General features: G+C 40.5%; 1 protein-coding gene across 3 annotated transcripts; it reads right to left on the bottom strand.

The window, feature by feature from the left end:
* Nucleotides 1–16,769: 16,769 nt before the first annotated feature.
* On the bottom strand, nt 16,770–23,164 carry THAP5 (THAP domain containing 5). Of its 3 annotated transcripts, none has more exons than XM_083831759.1 (3): nt 22,957–23,164; nt 19,682–19,871; nt 16,770–18,303 (listed from the first exon to the last, which is right to left on the bottom strand). In XM_083831759.1, exons 1-3 carry the CDS (start codon nt 23,037–23,039, stop codon nt 17,335–17,337), a joined length of 1,242 nt encoding a protein of 413 aa, XP_083687885.1. In that variant the 5' UTR covers nt 23,040–23,164; the 3' UTR covers nt 16,770–17,334. The 3 variants fall into 3 exon arrangements, with proteins under 3 accessions (XP_083687885.1, XP_083687887.1, XP_083687886.1); XM_083831761.1 differs by lacking the exon at nt 22,957–23,164 and adding an exon at nt 22,606–22,831; XM_083831760.1 differs by lacking the exon at nt 22,957–23,164 and adding an exon at nt 22,625–22,808.
* Between the last annotated feature and the right edge of the window lie 3 nt (nt 23,165–23,167).

Below are 23,167 nucleotides of genomic sequence, written 5' to 3'. Positions count from 1 at the left end.
CATGGTGGAACCATGCATCCGCCACTGGCTCTGTGCCAAGAATGAAAGCAGTAAAATGTTCCACTACTTTTTTTTTTTTTTTTTAACCTATAGAAACATCTTTGCCTGCTTGACTCACCTTCTATTTTGCCAAATAAAGCTAATTTGCCAATCACTTCGGTGCTAGTTGCTCCTGCTTAACTGCTGACAAAAGAGCAGCTTTCTTCTTTTAGCTTGAATAAGAAGTGGCTGCTGTGCCACCCTTTCAAGAATGAAAGATCAAAGGCAGCACCTTCTTAGCACCTATCATCACTTCAGAGCATCAAGTAATTGTTCACAGAAACCTTTGGCCACATCTCTTTAAGGTACAATATCATTTCCACAGCTTGAAATGAAGCTGCTCACTTTGAAACTGAAGAACACTCATCCAGACTTCTAAATGTGAGAACGCAGGACATTTTATTAAAAGATTGCATTTTATGGCTAAATTAAATTCTTTGGAAATTTTCTCCAGGATAGTTTTCTGTTGTAAAGTCAATGGCTAAAAGTTTTAAGTTGACACATTAAGATGCAAAGCAGAAACCCAACCTTTGCCTGTAAATGGTAGAAAGTGCTAGTGAGTAATCAGGCAGGAAGAAATGAAGACAGTAAAAGAGAAAAAAAGTTACTGCTTTTTTTTTTTTTTGTCAAATTCTTTAAGACCCTTGAAAACGCTGTATTTAAAATGAAGAATGAAGAAAAGAAGCTTACCCAAGTATGCAAGAGAGACAGCTGCAGCTGAGAATCCATGCAAGTTTAAGTTTAGGTGGCACAGAAGGGCTGCTGCCTTTGCCCAGTATTACCTGGAGCTCCGCTGCATCACTGTACCAAGTCCTGGAGCTGACGTGCATTAAGGGACCCACAGGCAGGAGGGAGCAGGGTGATTTGCTGCTGAAAGACAGTGAAGAACGTATGTAGGTGATGAAGCCATTCAGGAACAGAAAAGGGTTGGGGGGAATCCAGCACACTGCCACTTGATTTCATGCCCACCGCAGCTGGCTATGGTGCGAGGTGGATGTTCAAGCTGTGCTCAGTGGTGACGCTGTAGACCTGTCTGATTGTTTGTTGGGGGGCTTGGGTTGCAGGTTAGAAGAAGGATACTCTACCATTCTTACGAGGAACAATGTGCTAAGTGACCCTGCTTGGCAGGGCGATGAACCAGGTGATCTCCAGAGGTCCCTTCCGACCTTGGCCATTCTGTGATTCTGTGAATTCACTTTCAGTATGTCTGTACTGATAGCTTCAATGATATTGTCAGTATAAGATGAAAATTAGGAAGAGGAATCAGCTAAAGCAGATTTTAGGGGCTGCCTTCTTCACTGAGAATTACTAATTCATGGAGCGTATTAGTGCTGTTGCAGGTTTTGGAATAAAGAGTAAGCTTTTGTGCTGGGGAACTTGAATTTTGTAACAGAAATAGTTTTGATTAGATAACAGTCTTTAATATCTTCCAATGTCGTGATAGAAGGCATCAGCAAAGTGAAGTAAAAGCACAACTTGGAATTTAGAAATGACTTCAAGTTACTCTTCAGGTCACTAAGTTTGTTCCTGGTAAGTAAAATATAAATGGAAAATTGACAAGAGTGTGCCTTATGGTAGAGAGAAAATCTTAATCCAAGTGGATGTGCATTGGTTAAAATTACACGGGAAGTGCTGAAGCAGACTACACAGATATGAGCTTATTGATGTTCTATTTCATGGTGTCTTTTTTTTGTTTTTTCTCCTCTGCCTCTAGTTTGACTCAAGTTTCCAGAGATACTTGTTTTGACAGTTTGAAGAGACTTTAAGACAATACAAGGGTTTCAGTTCTGTGCATACCAGCATATTTTTCCATATTCTAAAGCATATTAGATGAAGACTGAATTTTGATTTCTGTAGAAAATAAAAGTATGTTTTATAGTTCCTTAACAAAACAGCTCTGGAATTATTGCTATTATATGACACCTATAAAATAAATTTGTTTGCTTCTTTATTTTTATTAAAAAGCATGGAAGATACGGCAAATGCCCAAAGTAGGGGTTTTATCTGCAAATATTCCTTCAGTAGTTGTATGTATTGTCACTAATGCTCCCACTGAAGCCGTTCTTAAATGTCATTAATGAAGCATTGTTTTTTTGATGTATACAAAGTCCTTTCAATTGCATTACATTTGAATAGTAATGAACATTTACCATAATAATTATCATAAATTAATGTCAGAGCATTGGAATATTTGTAGCAGCTAAAGTCAAAGGTCCACTTAATCTGGCATTCTGTGTCCAGGAATGGCCATAAGTGCAAGAACAGGATAAATATGTGTGACACTTCCTTCCTATTCTCCTGGATGTAATTTGCTTACTTAGAGGATCTAAATAGTAGCCAGGTGCCCAGTAGGTGTCTTTCCAATTCATTGTCAGTGTCCTCTTGAGCCTGAGTAGACTATTTGCATCCCATGTCCTCTGGCCAAGTTCCATGAAAGTACTTGTTCTAAAACAGGTTCCACCCATTGCACAAAACACTGCCTGCTGCTGGACATTTCAGACATTTGCAAGAGATGGGAAAGAATGCCTGTTCTAAAGAAAATGTAATAAAAAATATGGGTAGTCTCCTATTTTCCATCACATGTGTACACGTAGTATGTGTATTTTGCTGTAATCTTGATGTCATGACACCCGTAAGATTGAAACCTGCCATGCACTACAGACTTGACAAACAATCCGATATGTATCTCCATGGACAACATAACATCTGAGTAGCTCCTGCGTTTTAGAAGGAGAAACAATTGGCCAGGTTAAACTCAAGAGCAAGGCTTGACACACTTGGAAATAACCCATATGGCTTACTGCACCACCTCCACAGCAGTTCTCCACTGGTGGTCTTCTCCCCTCCTTGTGCAGGTGACAAGGGCTGGACCCCTCTGTGTTGTGGCCAGTGGCTGTTGTGGCTCTTCATGGGTGAAGAAAGCTTGGGTGTCGGAATTAAAAGAAAAACTTAAACAAACTCTTTCCAGGCAGATAATACTGTAGATGTACAAGCTCTCATTTTAGAAAGTATAAAAACAGTTGTTCTTCATTGGCCATGAAATTCAGATGCAAGAGGAAAAACTTGGTGGCCTGTGGAGCTGTACTGGGAAGTTACAGAGAGCACAGCAGTTGTCCTGGCATACATACTCATGTTCTTCTGGAGATGGCAGCTGCTCTGGGCTGATTAGCAGCTGTGAAACTGCTTGGGTGCAGGCCAGACTGATAAATAAAGTAACTCTTTCAATACCAAATCTGCCCTTAGATGTTAGAATGGAAATGTATCAAATTAACTGTTCCACTTTATTTTCTAGCCCTACTTACAAGAGTGTCACCTAAAACAAGAGTAAAGCTCTATAATGCTGAAATGTGCTATCTAAATTTAATGGACTTTTTAAGGAACTCTGAGATAAATAAGTAAATTACTTCAGACTGTGGAATGAAATCAGAATGACCTCAGTCCAGTTAGTCAAAAGGGATCTTCACTCCCACTCTGTTCTGAAAAATACTGCTGGCCGTCAGCAGTGTCCAAAACTGTTTTCATTTCAGCCTTCTTAGCTAAGCTGGGCTGTTAAACAGCGTGTTTGATCCCCAGAGCAGAATTAACATGATCCTAGCTGCAGTGGTTAGCCAGGAGTATCTAGGTTGCCCAAAGGAGCTACAAAAGCTGAGCATGCTGAAGAGAGGCTCCTCTAAGCTGTGACACACAAAGGATTTCGTGAAGGAATAACACTGACTTCAAAGGTAAGCAAGTTGCTACGAAAATTAAATCCCATTGAGTATGATGACAGCTGGGGAAACCAAATAAGAAGATTAGTCGAAAAATGTAGTAGTCATAAGATTTAGCAAGTCGGCAACTCACTATTTGATCCTGGAAAGCATTTTTGAGATGGTGGGGAAAATAACAACTCAAGGATATTTCCTAGGTACCCTCCATCATGGCATAAAACTGATTTACACTTAAATACCAATGGCAAAGAAAAAAACTCTAGAAAATAAGGGAAAGATTATTTTCACTTAAGGGGAAAGTGTGTCTGCAAGGTAATTTGTTCTCAGAGAAAACTAAAACCAAAAGACGTCATAAAATTAGTACCCATCAAAACATAATTTCCTATGGGCTTGCAGATTGCCAGAACCTAAACTCTAACCACATCATCCCGGTGCAGATCTCATGGTTTGATAGAGGTGGCAAGCTACTGCCTGCTCCTTGTGTTTGAGTATCGCTGTGTCTTATTGATGAGCTTGGCAGCTGCTGACTTGGAAATCACGTTGTGCTGCTGGTGGTGATGTCTGAGCAGAGCTGCTCAAGCAGAAAGGCTCTTTGTGTGGAAAATAGCATCTATTTGCAGCCTACCAGACTCGGTGAGGGTAGCTCAGTCTGTTAAACAAGAAAGCTTGCATATTATAACATCCGTGCTGCTAGAAGCACAGGTTTCCTTTAAAATCAAGTGTTCAGAGGTATTAATGTCTGCGAGTGTGTGCTCCAATGAAATAATTAGGATGGCATATGGAAAATAAGAGGATTTATCAATGACAAGATCTTTCTCTCTCTTTCCATCATTTAAGTTCTCTGGTACGTTTCAGTCATTTCTGGCCAAATACTGTGCTAATTGGTTTCAGTTTCCCTGGGGAAAGTATCTGACCTTTTTTTTTCCCTTCCCCTGAGAACATGTTTTCACACTTTTAATCAGAATATGCCTCAAGTCAGAGGAGTCTGTCAAAATACACAATAAAACCTGGAAAGTTGTAGTGGCAAGTTGGCTTTTTCTTTTTATAACTCTTCATATTTTTTCTTTTTAGGAAACAACTTCAACCTGTTCATAAACATATATCCAGATATATTTAAGTATCATTTGTGGAGATTTTCATGATTGACTTCTTAGACTGAATTAGGGAACTGGCAGACAAAGGCAGGATTTTGAGTCATTTTGCAGCCCTGGGGGATGCTATCAGAAGGAGAAGTGGTGCTGCTTACCCCAAAGAACATCAGCTGATACTCAGGCCCCTTTTTATTCTCCCATTGATATTTCTCTTTCAGAATCATCATGATCACAATCTGAAAACAAAGCAGGATTTAGTATGGGAGGATTATGCTGTTCCACTGCCACTGTTTCGAATGGATGTTCCTAGTTCTCCGTTAATCACACAGGGATGTCTCTAATGCCACCAAAGCCTGCATATTATAAGAAATGGCAAACAAGAGGCTCTACTGCCCCCTTGTCCCCCATCCTTTGACCTAGTTTTCATTCTTTTTTTCTTCTTTTTTTTTTTTTTCCCTAGCTAAATATGGCAAAGGAATATTTACAAAAGAATCATAAAAAATAATAATAAAGCAGTAAGTATATTTATGACCACAAAAATAAACTGCTAGTGCTTAAGTATTTGTACTAATTCTGAGAAGCTGTGTCAAATAATGGAAATTTTTTTATTTTTTCCTTTTCTACTAACTGGAGCAGGTACAGAACAGTGCTTCGCAGCCTTTCCATGGATTATGGTGTGTTTTGCATCATCATGATGCGCTCCTCACCCAGCAGAATTGGAGCTCTGCATGTCATCCTAAAATCAGAATGACTTTGTTCAGCCTTAAAGTAGTAGGGCTGGGACATGACTGGATGCCATTGCTATTCTTGCTCCATGTCATTTTAGTTTTCATTGATGACATGTTCTCACTAAAGGTAAAACCAGAGAATATTAAAAAAAAAAAATTAAAAAAGACATAAAAAGACATTTAAAAGTCTTCAGACGAAAAATATTGGTTGCTTGGTCTATACACTCTTGCGAACATGAGCACATCGTTGTGCCAATATTATATTCAGAAATGATAGGGAGGAACTTGTTACTTTTATTTTATGCAGTGCTTGCCCATAAAAGAGAGAGCATCTCGGTGTGGGGCTACAGGCTGTGCCAGCATCAGGGCCCTTTCCTCCCTCTGATGCTGGTGGGGAGCAGCCCAGCCCAGAGCCCTGTTGCATCAGGGATGCAACTGTAGGGCGGTAGGGCTGCTTTGAGAAGGATCACATTAAGTGCCCTCCACAGTCCTGGTGGAACCAACATTTCTGGGATTTTTTGGTTTTGTGGTTTGAGGCTAAGATACTGGATTGGCATTTGGAAGCTCTGGGGTCTTTTTGCACCTCTTCCAAGAGCTTCCATCTCCCTGAATGGCTCCAGCTCTGTAAATCAGGGGTGCTAAAAAAAACCATCTTTCTGTTACTTGCTAGCTGATTGGATTCATTACTGGATATGTTTTTGGGGCCCATAGTCCCTGAGACACGTTCCTTTTGTAGTAGTAATGCAAATTACTGCTAACCCCCCTGGGCAGTTGTGCTGTGGTTGTGATGGGTCATGGGAGATGGAATTTGGATAAAAGTTGAATGTTTTATGTTACTTTGGCCCCCACTCTCTCTTTAACCACTTTCAAACTATTTTTGCAACATGTTTTATAGTCTCTACAGGATCTTCAGGATCACGAGTTAGTTCCTTTTCTTCTTTTGTGTTTTTCATTTTAGATATATGTTTTGGCTCAAGTTTTAAATAAATGTTTTCAGTTACAATGCTTACTATCAGTTTTAAGAGTATTGTTTCCCTCAGCATCAAACGTTCAGAACAGAGCTGTGTTATACATGAAATTAAATCATCTGAATATTTATTAACAATTACATGTCTAAAGAAAATATTACCTAAAAAAGGAGTTAAAAAAAAAAAGTAAAATGGAAATGTGCATGATGTGTTCTTGTGGAGCTGCTCTAAAAGCAAGGAGTTGGCAGTAGAGGAATAATGCATTTTGTAAACTGTGTGAAACTGGCAGATTATCTTCACTGGCTTATAGAGCTGTGTTTTGCATGTAGTATTTCAAAAGTTACTGTTCTCACTTTTCAAATTAATAAAACGTCTTCACTGTGGGGGGGAAGGTTTGCATTTCTTCCTTTAGGAGCTACTTCACAGTGACTTCTTCCCAAGAGAGGACGTGACACTGATTTCAGCAGAGTGCAAATATTTGTCCTTTCCTGGGGTTGCTCCAGTGCTCTTTGGAGCAAGCACTGATGGCAGGCGGCTCGGGGGCAGCTGCTGGTGCATAGTGCCCTCATAGGGGATTGTGTTTCAAGGGGGGATTCAGGGAGATGCATTATCTGCAGGGAGAAGAGGGGGCAGCATTTTTCAGAAGAAGCACAGGGAATGTTATCTGAATATGAACAGTTTTCTGCTCTCTTGCTATCTCAGATCTGCATAAGCTTTTCCTTAGTATAGAGCTGGAGTGTTTTGATACTAAATTGTGTCAGGTGACAAAGGTACCAGCCCTCTCTTTTAGCATTTGTAGAGTCCTCCCAGCCCCTAGACTGTATAAAGTATGCTACCTGCTCCTACCAGCTATTGCTCTCCCTTTGGGGCAGGTTGTGTGTGGGGGAACATGCCTGGGCTAGAAACAGTATGAAAAACTGTATGTTGAAAATTCAGCTTCACCTCCATCTTATTCTGTGTGAGGAGGCTGGGGAAAAGGACAGCAGAAATTTGCAGTCTGTACTTTGCATTAGAAACAGCAGCAGTAAATTTCATACAGGCAATGAGGTCCCCAGTGCGTCATCCCACTGCTCGCGGGATCCAACGTACTGCTGCCTTCCTGAGAGTTACTCATGGAGTTTCTTTCATAACAGAAATGTGCTTTTGCTGTAGAGAACAGGAAATTACTAGTGTAATAAATAAAGAGTAGCAAGGTTGGTTTAAACTTCAAAAAAATCATGACTGTTTACAGTCTTCACTCAGATCCCTTGAAAATCACAAATCTCCTGGGAAGAAAAGCAAAATGAATAAGCACTTAGTGTAGTTAATATTCCTGCAGTTCTTAAGTATTACCGGCTTCTGCTTCTTGCTGCAGAAACCTGGACTGTTGTGCATCTGTCAATATTAATTTCAAATTGGACATCCACAGCTACAGCGAATCTGAAAGATAACTTGTTTCTGTTTGAACAGCTGTCAGTTTTGCTGATTAGAATGCAGTAAAGGGAGTTTCCCAGAAGGCTATTGATCCTGTCAAGGTTTGAGGTATCATGAAACAGTGATTTCCAACATTTCACAGTGTTAGAGAAGTCCTGCAAGAAAAGGCAGGATATGTTGTTCTGTCACATGCCTTTTTATTACTGCTTCATGTTCCTTTGCTAGAAAGTGTCATAGAAAGAATAAAATGTGTGTTTGCCATAGATGCTGAGGAGCACTTTTTTTTTTTTTTGTATGCTTAGAGGAAGAAGGTATTGATATAACTAGGACTGGTTCTGGCAATGTTCTTTCTTTCTTTCTTTCTTTCTTTCTTTCTTTCTTTCTTTCTTTCTTTCTTTCTTTCTTTCTTTCTCTTTCTTTCTTTCTTTCTTTCTTTCTTTCTTTCTTTCTTTCTTTCTTTCTTTCTTTCTTTCTTTCTTTCTTTCTTTTTCTCTTTCCTTCCTTCCTTCCTTCCTTCCTTCCTTCCTTCCTTCCTTCCTTCCTTCCTTCCTTCCTTCCTTCTTTCTCCCTCTCTCTCTCTCTTTCTCTCTTTCTCTCTTTCTCTCTCTCTTTCTGCAAATGTGGTACTCTGAGTGTTTTGTGAGTGTGCATGTATGTGAGACAGTGAGGCAGGGCACTCTATCACTCCACACCAGTTCTGCATTGTGTTCATATCAATGCATGACACTCATTGCATCACTTCATATGCAATGAAACCTACACTGTGTGCTCAATTTTTTATTGTTATTAAACATGTTTATTTAAAACCCAAAGAAAACTTTCATGGCTAACTGGGTTATTATTTGGCAAGCTTAAGCATTTCTTTAACTATCAGTCTACTGTGTTTTTTTTTTTTTTTTTTTTTTTTTTCTGGAGTATGTAAGTAGAATATTAAAAAAAACCTGCAGGTGTTTTTAGAACAAGGAGTTCTTAAAGCAGCTTCCAAAAGCTTTCTAGCTTTTATGTCTCCTATGATGGGAAGTAAACCAGTAATTTCTATTATATTATTTCTACAGCTGTTAATTGAGAGGGGAAAGTATACCAATTTTCGAACTCTGTATTTGTCAAAGAATCAGATCAAATAAACCTAATTTTTTTTTATTTGCATTTTATTCTTCCATTCCCATGTATTTTCTGGTATAAACAATGAGGGAGCTGGAGCTGCAGACACCACAGTTGAGAGTTTATTAACAGCAAAATCATTCAGACATAATAGGTTGTTTCTTTTAAACGAAGTGGGTTAAAAGATACACTATTCATTAGAAAGATCAATACAGAACTTATTTACATTAACTGGTGGAAAATAATTCACCTTACCAGCCAAGGCATAGTCAAAGGAAGATGAGGATTTCAACATAATAAGCCATATGCTTGCCCTTAACCTGATTTTAGTGTGAGCTTGGAGTAAGACAAAGAGATGCAGGCTGAAAGCAGTGCCTGTTAAAAGCTGCAGGCACTCAGAAGCTTGGCTAGGGATTTTGCAATAGGAAGCCATATTCCAGGAGTCCTGAAATGAGATTAGTGCAAAAGGTGAACAGAAACAACAGGAAAACCAGGGCTCTGCCTTCTTGCAGTGACTGTGCTTTGTAAATGAAGGTAAGCAAAGAGTGTCTGCAGTCCCCCAGCGCGGAGTCTCTCTGAATGAAGAATTCATCTAATTTGTGAGCCTGAAGCTTTCTTGTACTGTTGGGAGCTAGGACACTGTTACACATCAAAACCTGTGGATAAAGCTAGAAATCCATTTCAGATGCTAAGTGCAGGAAAGAAAAAAACAAACAAAAAAAAACCACACCACTGAATCCTTGCAAATCACAAATGTGTAAATACTTTTACTGAAGTCTCGTAAAATGGATCCCTAAAGAGAAGAGTTGATGGCTTTAACGTCAAAGCTGTAAAATACAATTTAATTTGGATTTATGGCTGTGATATCATTATGGTGAATTATACATTTAAAAGTTGTGAAATTAGTCAACTCAAGTGCAACTGTGGCTGAGTGCATATTTCTGTAGCAATTCTTCGATAAGTGTCAGTTTCTAATATAATTTTAATTAAAAATCTAATTGGGATTTGTTAGTGCTTCTAATTAATCTCCATAAATGAAACATAGTTTTCTGCTCATTATCTGCCTGTTATTCTCCGCGCAGCATCTCGTACCCCAGCAAATCCCAGGAGCTTGGCTTATTGGTCCCTACATAAAGCAAACCAAAGGGACAGGGGGATAAAAGCCAGCATCCATCCATGTTTTGCATCCTTGTGGAGTCCCTGCTGGAGGCCTGATCCAGTTCAAAGCCACGTCCTCTGTGCCAGCCAAACCTTGAATATTTGGGGCAAATTTTGTCCTTCTGCACCAGAGGACTTGCAGAGCTGTGCTGGGGTGAGCCCCTGGCACCTGGGGCTGTGGTGCAGTGCCCTGATGTGGTCCTGTGCAGGAAACTTCACAGCAAACTTTCAGGGCCAGTAATTTCACAAGGCATCAGATAATCTCTCTAACATCAGCCAGACAAGGCTCTAATTCCACCCCTGGACTTCCTGAAGGTCAGACCCAAAGTAGGAACTGCCTGATTTAATCTACTTTCGGGCTAGGGACAAGAAAAGCCAATTTCCCCCTTTTTAAGGGACTGCACAGATAACAAAGAGGTGGAGAGGAGCTGCTGCATTGCTAGCGAGGTGTGAAAGGCTTTCCGCAGGAGTCTGCTGGGGCTGTGACCTGGAGAGAGCATGAGTTGTTGTACACCCTTATCTAGTGACAGCAGAATATTGGGCATTTCCTGAAAACTAATGGTCAGTCTGCAAGGCCAGATAACGCAGTGCTGGGAGAGTATCCATGGCTGGTCAATAGGCATCGAGGCCGTATGGGCTTAGTGCTCTGTAAATGTCCTGTAGCCAAAGCCAGCTTTACACAGTACAGGATTTCTCATCATGTAAAACACTCAATAAAGGACTTTGATGTAAATTTAATAACATCTGCTTGCAAGTATGAGATCCAAAAGGTTTGATATATTTTGCATGCTGTGAAACCAACAGGCCTTGTATCTTTATTATCCCCCATCTCTAAAGAGTAACTATTCTGGTCGTTGAGAGCTCCCAAACCTGTTCTTGTTTGTCCTCATAGTCTATTGACTCAGAGTGAAGGTCAAACTATCTACATTTGCAATCTATAATGTCCTTACCCAAGCAGGCATGGCTGAAAAAGAGCTCAACATGGTGTTTTATACTACTTTGGCATGAGCCTACAGTGGGCACAAGGTTGTTTTCCATCCCAAGGGGCTATAAGGTGTCTGATGATTATCAATTTATGTTATCCATGAAGCAATGCAGAGCTCTTAGGTCTGATGTGCACCTTGTGAGGATGTTCTGCAGCACTGAGAAATGTGCCTTGGATACTCTGACTAAGCTAGGCACCTGTTGAATCAGTTTTCCAACTTGTCCAAATTTTCTATACAGAAAAAAATTCTTTCAAAATCTTCAGAAAAAAATGCTGCAACTGCATGAATGATATATCTGAACAGAATCTCCTCTAGAAACTTTGAAGGACCTTCCTCTTGTCGCTAGCTGTACAAGAAATCGAAGCACAATTTGGACGGACTGCCTTGCCAAGAGCTTTTGAATTAGGACTTGGTTTTCCTAACCTGCCCGTCTAAAAACTATGTGACTATCAAAACACAAGGTCACATTCATTTTAGCTAACTCCAGGTATTTATAACAACAACAACAAAAAATCTAAATCTAACATATTTGTCTACAACATCCCATTGGCCATAATCAGTAGATAAATGGGCATTTCCTCACTTCCTTTCTTAATGAAGATATTAGATATTGGTTAATGGAAGAACAGCTCATGATGGAGACAGGTGAGATGCCTTCTTTCAGGAGGCTGTGGAGGAGTTGTGTCTCCCTGGTTCTGTTAGGTGGCTGGATCTGATCAGTGAACAACAGGCTGAGTACCGCAGGCTGTACACCCAGAGAAGATGCAACCAGCCTTGAGGCAAATGGATGCTTCCAAACCAGAGTTTACCTAGGCATGGCTTTCTTCACTGTCTGTTTTTGCAATTCCTGTTTTAAGATCTGTTCCATACATTCAGAAATTCACAGAGTGCCATTGTTTTGGCTGGGATAGAGCTAATGCTGCCTGCCAGGGTTGAACCACAACACACAGATGCTTCTAACCTGCTCTGTAATACCTTATTACCTATTATATTTTGAAAGTTACACTGGAATAAGCAGGAAAAAAACCATTTGAGTCTACAGGACCAATGTTGTCCTGTACCAATGCAGTTTGTACCATCCAAAGTTGTATATTCTCTGTACAAAGTCTGTTCCACAATATTTTAAGAGAGGACTAAGCCATGCATAAAGCTGATGTGCATGCATCTTCCCAGTTAGAAAAACATGGCCACAGTGCTTGTGTAGCAAAACAGACATTCTTGATGACGGCTGTGATTAAACACTCACACCATTACCCTGATTAATATGCAAATGAGCAATGCTAAACTCTTTATGGGATTCAAACTTTAATCACTGACCCACTTCAACATATGATGAATGCAATCATGCTCCACAAAAGGACAATGAATAGATCGTCTTTTACTACTCTCTTGAGCAGAAAGCTCTCAAATTTCATGTTTTATGCTCAGAATATAAATGAGTTTCTTCTCTGAAGCTTTACTTCTGTAAAATTGAGGAAAATTAGCCATAATGTTTTACTCAGATACTACCCTACTTTATTAAAGACACATATAAATCATAAGGAAAAATCCCTGAATAGTTAACTCGTTTGCTTGTTTCTGAGTAAAAATAAAAATAAAATCAGCTTTAGGCTGATTCTACAGAGCAATCCAGTAGCACCACCTACTGTTTATATGGAGCGCTGCTTTTTTATATATGCAATATATATACACGTATAAATGCATATAATATTATGTATTCTGCAATAATCTATATAGTTTAATGTCTTAGAAAGAATGAGGCACATGCTTCAAAATTGTGTTTATGCTTTCAGAAATGGTCTTCTAAATGTCCTCTGCAGGAAAGGCAGATATTAAAACAGTGACAGGCTTTTAGCAATATGCCCCATGACATTTAACGATGCCCAGAGTTACATTTACTGGAAAAAAAAAAAAAAAGTTTAATTTAGAAAATATTTTGGGAGAAATTCATGTCTTTACTGCAGGAGTAAATGGCCTGGTAAATTAGAAAGTCATCACACTGATTTCAGTGAAGGAGAAAATAGAGCGGTGATATTTTTATTTAATTTAGTGTGAATAATATTCTAAAATTTCCAGCTTGTGTCAGTAAGTCATAAAATTCTTGGGTAATTGAGCAAAAGAAAATATATTCTGTATCTAAATTTAAGTCCAATTTTAAGTCACAATAGCATGTAATTACCACCCCCCCCCCCCCCCCCCCCCGCCTTGCCTTGGTGCTGGTAGCTCATGCGTCCTGTGGGATCCTGAAGACAGAACTTTCCCCAGGCAGCAACCCTAAATGCCAAAGCCTGCTCTTTTCTCCCTGTCCCATGCATGGTGCTGAGCATCTCTCACAAGGTCTCACACTTCCCCTCCAGCCTTGCAGTACGGTGCAGGGCTTCCTGCTGAAGGATTTTACAAAAGGGAAGCGAACAGAGTTGCTCAGCATCACCTGTGTCTTGCATGGCTGGATGTGGACTTTTTCTAGTTCTGCCTGGGAAGATAGAAAATGGTTGAGCTGCTGCCCACAGTGTCTCCTGGGTGTGCCCCAAAACCACGTGGGGCTTTCCCACTACGTCTCGGTATGTTTTCTCACAGATGCAGCATCTCAGTTTCATTGACTTACTGCCCTGATGAACTTCTAAACACGTACGAGTGACGCAATTTCAACAGTCCCCTCAGTAAGTCTGGAGATAATGCGTCCTGGCAAGCAAAGTGCACCACCGTCACTGACACAAATAAATAATTAGGGCTGTAGCAATCCAGGGCATGCAGGCAACCCCTGTCTGCACAAGCCCTCACCTAGCTACGTGATGGGGTCCATGGGTGTTACACCACGTCGCTGTGACGCAGAAGGGCTCTGCAGGCTGTGCCTGGTGCTTTACTAAGCCAGCACTGGATACAGGCTGAGGTGCCAGAGTGATGCATTGTGTGTGTGAGACACTGGCTTGCAGATAAGCAGCATTATCTAGTGAGATGAAGCATCAAGTAGTATGCAAGGCATTTTCACCAACGTGCAGTTAGGTGTTGAGGAAATCAGGCTACTAGAGAAGGAGTCCGGAGATGGAGGTAAGTGTAATTTTTAAGATGCAACATGTAGCTTTGAGCTTAAAGACAAGACAGCACCTAGTGAAACAGTATCCAGGTTTTCGAATGTCCTACTCTGAGACCCACATTTCAGAGCAGGACAGGATTTAAGTAGAAAGGAAGAATAACTACAACCTCACTAAGGTAAAGGAGAGTAACGAGATACTTTAGACAGCTAATGACAGGTCTTGGCAGACTCCTAACGAATGCCCTTGAAGTATGTAGGAACGATGTCACTACTGGTGGCACTGATGCAAGAAAGTACAGAAGAGAACTCACAGATACTGACAGAAAGAAAACATCCTCTGCTGCATCCTCTACTGCATCCAGATTGTGTTAAATAAAACATCTCACTCCACCTTGTAAAGAAAATGAAAAACTAGGGGAACTGCAGAGAACTAGGAGAAATGGGTAGCAGTTCATTCCATGTGGAGCAACACTGCTCATCCATAACTTTATTAAAGCTGGTAGAATTTAAATGAAGATCTAGGAGAAAGCCAAATGCCATATTTCCGTAGTAGTAGAAAAGATAAACTGCTTAACAGTTCAATATGTGTATTAAACTGCTGACACCTCTTATATATGTAAAATTTTGAAATAATTAATTGAATCACTGGAAAAAAGCAGTCAAAAGTAAAAAAAAAAAGATGCAAATGCAAAAATATTGAAAAGACACATAAGATCATTTAATTTTGATCACTGTAAGTTGGATACATTACAAAATGTTTAATGATTTAATGTACTATTACCACAGTGAGCTGCAGCTGCTCAAGAGCAGTTTCCATTGGATCTGAAAGAATAACATAGCATCTCTTAAAGTCCTTACGTTTAGTGGAAAAGGTTACACATTTTTATGATCAGGAAACACTAAGAACAAGACACACGTAACACCTAATCAGTGGAGTGTGGCAATTTCCAGCGCAGTTTTTCCTGTATTTATACTGATTAGCTTGAGTAAGTCAGTGTCAGCATATTTTGAAGCTAAGACCTTAGTCATATTTTTCTGTAAGCAAACATAGTCAGCTATAATTCTAAATGTTTTTAAATGAATACAAAACTTCTCTGCCCAAAGTAATTTATTGGAATCAATTTGCAACAATGATTTACAAAACACAGCACTGATTCTGGTCAAACTGCAGACTGTTTCGTGGTGGTTCAGCCTCTTCATCACTACAAGGCTGGCCCTGAGAAAGGCTACATACAAAATCATCTCATTTTCCATCTCTGGCCTTTTTTAAAGTTAAGTTGGTGATGCTGGCTGCTACTGCAAAATTCATGAATCTGGATGAGAGGGACTATGATCTAGCAGAGAGCAATCAAACATAAAATTCAGAATTAAGGAAAACTGGTAAATTTACACAGCTCTACTTGAACACTCAAGGTTAATAGGCTGGCATGTTATTTAACATCTATTGTTAGACACAAGAAAATTAAAAAAATAGAAAAATAAAGCTGTAACATCCTGCTTGATAAGAGTAGAGGTTACTTTGGGCAGCAGTTAAGGTAATAGGCTCAGCTGAGAAGAGCTAATTGTACGCCTTAACAATGACCTATCTGGCATAAAAAGTTGTGTGTGACGTAGAAAGGCAGAGGACCATTTAAGCCCACCCAAGCCTCATTGGCTCAAATCATCCTGTAGGAGAGAAATTCATAAACTTGGTGACATGCTTACTGAGGTGAGTTTTTTCTGTTATATTCCCAAGATAGTCCATAAAAAAAAAGAAAAAATATGGATCTTTTTTTTTTTCTCCCAAGTTTAAAGATATCTATGCCACAAAAAACATTTTTAGTATTACTATCAGGAATTTTTCTGAAATTTTACTAGTTTATAACTTCTCTAGTTGCAGGTCAACTTTATAATCACTGTTGCTTGGATCCTCAATTTAATAATCAAAAAATTCCCCAAAAAATTTCAGAATGAATCCAACAGAGAGCACAGGTAATACACTGCAAAGAAACACATTAGGTCCAGTCCTATACTGAACTGGTGGTGGGGGGAGATGTGCAAATATAGGAAAATACATGGAAGCCCCTCAAGAATTACAGTCACTACACACTGAACTCTAGCTCTAATCCGTAGCATGCTGAGAGAATAAGCAGAAAGTATTTAAGCAAATTCATGCCCTCAAAATGGATTATATTTCCAATGCACTCATGTCCTGCACACTAGAAACAGTTAATACAGGGGAGCAAATTTCTAATCTCTATATCCCACTTCTTGAAGAATTAGCTATAGAAAAATAGTGTGACAGATTCTGTCGCTTTGCTCCATAAAGCATTACTTTCTTCAGTGTACTATTAAGTGTACATGAATTTATGCAGATATAGATTGCATCATGATCAAAGCTGAGCAGATAGCACTCACTGAATATTTACAATTTTCCTTTTTACTAACCACAAAAAATCACTATTTGTCTCTTTTCATTTGAGTGGAATATTCCATCAGCACAAAAGAGGAGAGGGACTTGTTCATTGCAGCAATATTCTCAGAAAAAAAAACAGGAAAACTAAATGAACAGACACACCTTTTATTGCAGAAAAATTTAATAAGGTCAAATTTAATAAGGTCAAAATGTACAAAAAGCTATCAGAATTAATGCTAGATGAACAGAAGACCAAAGAGTAATTGTGGCCTCACTGGACAATGTGTATTACATACCTCCTTACTGGTTTGAAAGAGAACCAGGAGACTTTCTTTTCCTTTTAGACAGCTGTTTTATAATTTTCCATTCTACCCAGTTACACTGTCCATTCTACTGCTGCCCCAAATGCAAGATTTGCATGTTTCAGGGAAACCTGCACCTGGAAGAGTTACACTTACTTTTATTGATTCGCTTTACATACTTTAACAAGACTAACAGGTTTAGCTTTTCTTTTAAAGCTCACTTGCAAGTCATATTTTATGGGCAATGGTCTACCGTCTAGCATTGATAGGAGTTGATGTAACATTTAGGGTATTTGCTATTCACACAATTTGCATTAGATATCTAAAATACCATGATTGAATCAAAACTTATTTTGTTCAAAAGGACAGTCAAGAAGCTGTAAAGATACTGTAGAACAATAACTGAAAGCCTTTACTGTATCATAGTCACTTCCAGTGTTGTGAAGCAGTTTTCTACCATCTTGAGCTTTTCCTCAGAAAGAAGGTTTTCTTGCTTCAGTTGTCCAATAAGAGCTTCCAAGGACCTGAGTCTCCCCAAAGTCTTTATCTCCTGCATTTCAAGTAGAGTTATCTTAGAGTGGAGCTTTGAAATTTTTTGCCAGAGGTGCTCTCTGTCTATGTCTTGTTTGCAGTATGAATGCTCAGTTTGTAACACTTCACTTCCACTATATGCATTCATATACACAGATTTATCTGTTTCTGCTTCTTCCGTGTCGAGAAATTCTTGCTTAATAGGTAGGAAAGAACTATCTATTATTTCAGACTCTTTTGGACTCTCAGCTGGTAGGATGATGGCAATGACAGATTCTTCACCTCCACTGAATTGTTCAATAGTTTGTGTGACTGTACTGACTAAAACTGTGTTTTCACTTGTAGGCTGTACTTCAACAGCACAGCCTAAAACATGAGAGTTTGGGTTTTCAAGTGCATAGTCAGTTATTGAACCTAAAGCGCTGTTCAATTTCAGAGACGAATTCAAGTAATCAGGGTCTGAAAATTGCAAGACTGTAGCTGTGCAACTTACTGAATCCTCTACAGAAGTATGAACATTGGCAGTTTCCATGTTCTGGACTGCTGTTGCCAATAAAACAGGCTCAGGTTGATGTATATGCTGCTGAGATGAATTATCGAGAATAACACTGTCTGCCTGAAAGTCTTCTCTGTTTTGAAGTTGTAGTTTTTGCTTTTGTAAAGGTTTACTCAATGCAGTTGAGCAAACTACTTCTGCTTTTTCATCTAGATTTTCTGCCTTTGCAGGACTTTTCTTTGGTCTACAAAGTTCAAGTGATACAGGTACTTTCTCGGACTCTACGTTTTTAGTTGTTTCTTCCAGGTCTGCTCTCTTTATCTCTTGTGGGCTGTTCTGAGAAGAGTCTTTTTCCTGGACAACAAAAACAAACAGAAAAACCCACCAAACTTCAGTCTTAAGTGACTGAAAAATGTATGCAAAGATAAAATTAAAGAAAACCAAATGAATTCTATCATTTCAAATGTGATACTTAACATCTCAGCAATCCTAGGGATTTTGAAAGAATGAATCAATTCACTTCTGAATTAATTTCAGCAACCTGAGATTCCCACGGGCAGTAGCTCTTCAAGAACTGCTCCCACATGGCTCCATACCACGGGGTCCATCCCCCAGGAGCAAACTGCTCCAGCACGGGTCCCCCACGGGCGGCAGCTCCCCCCAGACCCCCTGCTCCTGCGTGGGCTCCTCTCCACGGGCTGCAGCTCCGGCCCGGGGCCTGCTCCTGCGGGGGCTCTCCATGGGCCGCAGCCTCCTCCAGGCCACATCCACCTGCTCCACCGGGGGCTCCTCCACGGGCTGCAGCGTGGAGATCTGCTCCGTGTGGGACCCATGGGCTGCAGGGGGACAGCCTGCTCCACCAGGGGCCTCTCCACAGGCCGCGGGGGAACTGCTGCTGCGTGCCTGGAGCACCTCCTGCCCTCCTGCTGCACTGACCTTGGGGGCTGCAGGGCTGGTTCTCTTACATGTTCTCACTCTTCTCTCCCAGATGTTGTTGCACAGCATTTTATTTTTAATTTATTTTTTCCCCCTTTCTTAAATCTGCTCTCCCAGAGGCCCAACTAGTGTTGCTCACTGGCTCAGCTCCGGCCAGTGGCGGGTCCTTTTTGGAGCCGTCTGGAGCTGGCTCTGATCTGACGTGGGGCAGCTGCTGGGCTCTGCTCACAGAGGCCACCCCTGCAGCACCACCCTGCTACCAAGCCCTTCCACGTAAACCCAATACACCAATTCCATAACTCTGTGAAAGACAAGACGGAATAGCCTTTGTGGCAAAACTTTAACAGCCTACACTCCTGAGCTCTTAGGTGTTTGAGGCTAGGGCCAGGAAAGAGAAATGCTGAGTTTGAAACAAAAACATTTTGAAGTCAGTATTTATGTACAGTTAGTTAAGAGAAGACCTTAAAAAAAAAACCACAACAACGACAACAAAAAAAAAAACAGACTAATAATAGTAATCACACAGTAAAAGAATTTTTCTATGGGGAATTTTCTAAAGAACATGCTCTTGGAACTTCCAATTAAAAAATAATACTGAACCTCCACTCAAAGTATGGGTAGTTGTTTTTCCTTTACACTACGGAATCACATACTAGTTTTATGTCAGTTCTGTTGGCAAAACATTTTGATGGATGGGTATTTTTAAAATAAGCTATATTATACACAGTTAGCACATCTTTATTACATAAATAGTTGGTTAGTTTTCTATTATAATAAAAAGATAGGAACACATTACCTCATCATCTGGGGAAGAGAAAATTGTTGGTACAGCTGTATGTTTCAAGTATCGTATACCCCATCGCACATCAAGGGAATCGGGGGTAAAATGATCACTGCATAGAAGCTGGTGTTTACTTGGAGTCCATGCATCTCGCTTCATATTCCGCAACCATTTCTCAAGTCTCTCTTTATCATGGAGTGGAAATCTTTTTTAAAACAGTTGGGAAAAAAAATAAAAAGAAACAGAAAAGCAAAGAATTGTTATTTTTTTCTTTCTTTCTGTTTTCTTTTTAAACAAAGAACTTTCTGTTGTTCCTTACCAGGCTGTCCTTCCTTGATTCTCTTGAAAGGAATAAAAAGAAAGTAATGATTTTAATTTCTTTCTTTTTTTTTTTTCCCTAAATATGAAAAGCTAATCAGGATGTCAATTACATGTTAATCTAACAATCATCGAAATGGTTCCTATTTGGATATTTGCTCCAGAGTTCAGCAGCAGAATTTCTATTGATTTCTGCTGGTGAAGGGCTTCAAAACCCTAGGCCAAGGCATTTAAAAAATCTTGATTCTGCAATACTTGCTCAAAAAGTAATTCTCCTGAAGTCAGAGGAAATACTTAATTAAAAAAATGTTAGATCTGACCCTCGTTTTAGAAATAGTATTTTTTTTGTTGCCTTACTAGACAAAATTAGTATCCAACCCTTTTGTTATTATTTTTCTTTGACTAAGTGTCGCTTAGCATACACCATATTCAGGATTGTCTGATAACTTATAAATGTGAATAGTATTTCCAGTGCAGGATCTAAATTTTGTTCAAAAAGTAAAAATGTTTTGTGTTGGTGTGCATTTACTTTTTGTTTCAGAAATTAAGCTGTCTTACAGTGTTGAGTATCCCAACGATGTCACGTAACCCAGAACTAACTTTTCAACCCTCTAACCTACTTGCAAAATACATGAAATTGATTTTGAAAGTATATACAAACAGTCATATTACATGGGAAAGTGAGCTAAGTTAAAAGAAAGTGAGCAAACGCATGTAATCTACCCAATGAATCACGATACACAAAAATTAAAGGGAAATTAAAGGCTCGTTATGATGCATGTCCAGTCATGCAGTTAAGGTAATGGCAACACAAACATAGAGACCACCCTGAACTCTCAGCTCTTACTAGACGGACATCAAAGTACTTGAAATGAGCTTATAGATTTCTCTGGGAGTGCTAAGTTTCTTTCTACTCTAGCCTACAATTACATATGATACATAGAATGTAACTTGATTTCTGAACACTCAGAAATGACTCCCGTTAAGAAAGCAATACTCTAATATTCCTTAGAATCATGAACAACAATAACTTTAAAAAAACCCTACATTTTTGAGTAAGAGACAGATTCATTTGGTCATCAAACCTGAGCTGATCATAAGCATAGGACGTAAAGAGTATTTATTAGATGTTGGCAGTAAGAGGGACAACAACCATCCAGATGTGACAAGTGCCTATAGCCTTGCTACAAACCAGTTTTGTCTCTCTCCCTAAATAGCTGAATTTTTCCTTTTAATTAACAACCAGTTCTTTCTATGATGTTTATTACTGTACGTTAATTGACCAGAATAACATTAACTGAATTTCAATGCACAAAAAAAATGGCTCAGCAGTGAGGTATTCCCACAAAACAGAAGCTGTGGAGACAGCCTGGTGTGCCGAGGGGCTGTGTGTCACCCAAATTCTATGAAAGGCTGGTTACTTCTTGGCAAACCCTAGATCCCACCCCTGAAACTACAGGTTTCTTCTCAGCTGCCATACGTGGCAATGACTCTCCTCTGCAGGCCCACAGTGTCCTAAAACTGCAAGTAGCTGCACTTTTTCAACCTTTATCCCACCTTTTGAATTTGCTGCCATTTAAGTTTTCAAGTTACCAAGGAAACGGTGCAAACTGTTGATCCACCTAGCTCTTTGCAGGAATGCAAAGAATAATGCTAGTAAAAGGAAGATAACCTCTCAAGGACAGGTCAGGGGTTCAGCCTTTTCAATTGCTGCCTGCTTAGACTGTGTACACCCAATAGCAGCATTACACATGTTATACAGCATGTTACAGAGCTCAGCCTGGGATGTTACTACCTAGGTCCAAAGAAGGTTCTCAGTAAGAGGACAAGGTTCTCAGCAAGAGGACAAGGTTCTCAGCAAGAGGACAAGGTTCTTTCAGTAGGAGATCACACCACCAAACACACCCTCTCCAAGAAGACCTTGAGAGCGTTTGCTTCCACTGTCATTACCCTTGCAAGACAGCACTCACTGCCTTCCCCACCACCAGCCAGCTTCGGACTGGGAAGCAAAAAAAAATCTGCAGTGAGAGACAAAGTCTGGTTGCGAAATGTATTATTTGGGCTACAGAATAACCTGCTCCTGCTCTCAAATACCCCCTAAATCATATTCAGCATCTGTTCTCTGGTATAAACAAGTCTCAGCACCTCTTCTGCCAGACTGTGATAGTTTTAACACAAAACAGTTCAATGGCTAGATAAAATGGCAGGGATTTTGAAATCATAGAATCATAAGGGTTGGAAAAGAGCTCCAAGATCATCTGGTCCAACCATCGCCCTACTACCAATGTCACCCACTAAACCATGTCCCTAAGCACCGTGTCATATTTACATTGATGCCGTACACTTGAATATGAATATGTACCAGCACTCCAACTTGCTTTAATCATCCGTGTGGCACACAGATTATCCATATCACTCTAGAAAATGTATTTCCACTCGTTTTCATGATTGTTTTATGATGCTAACGTATTTCGGCTGAATCATGCATGGCATATGTTGTAGGCGAAGTAGTTTAATTTGATCTAAACTAAAGCCCTTTTGAAGGTGTCTTCCTGTGAGCTTTCCGGATGTTGGAACAACGACTGTCGAACAACACTGACCGCGCAGTGAAACAAACTCACGGCTCAGCTCAGGTCTCACCAAAACGAAGTCTCGGGCTGCCTGCGGAGCCGACCCCTCGATTTTCTCCTCAACGTTAGACGATTATCTCCACGCACCCGCACTTACTGCGCCTTAACTCGACAGCAACCCGCCGATATCGGCGCCGCGCTCCTCACAGGGCCGAGCGGCTCGGCTCTGAGCCCCCACAGCAGCGCTGCCCTTCCCTTCCCTTCCCTTCCCTTCCCTTCCCTTCCCGTCCCTTCCCTTCCCTTCCCGTCCCTTCCCTTCCCGTCCCTTCCCTTCCCTTCCCTCTCCCTACACCCTTCCAGCCCCAGCCCCGTCCCCCCAGGCCCCCCAGGCCGCCCACTCACGGGTAGAAGCTGAGCTTGCGGCGGTCCCTGGCGCTCTGCCCGCCGCGGTTCTTGCAGCAGGCGGCGGCGCAGTACCGCGGCATGGCGGCGCGGCCCGGACCGCCGCCGGAACCATGGGCAGCGGGGGCTGGGGGGGAGAGCGGGGGGGGGCGGCAGTCACGGGGACAACGGGGAGGGGAGGGGAAGGGAAGGGAGGGGGAGCGCCGCCGCG

The sequence above is a fragment of the Anser anser genome (genome assembly GCF_964211835.1).
Source record: "Anser anser genome assembly, chromosome: 1".
Lineage (NCBI taxonomy): Eukaryota > Metazoa > Chordata > Aves > Anseriformes > Anatidae > Anser > Anser anser.
Note: the sequence above shows the minus strand (reverse complement) of the source record. Positions and strands in the feature narration are given on the sequence as shown.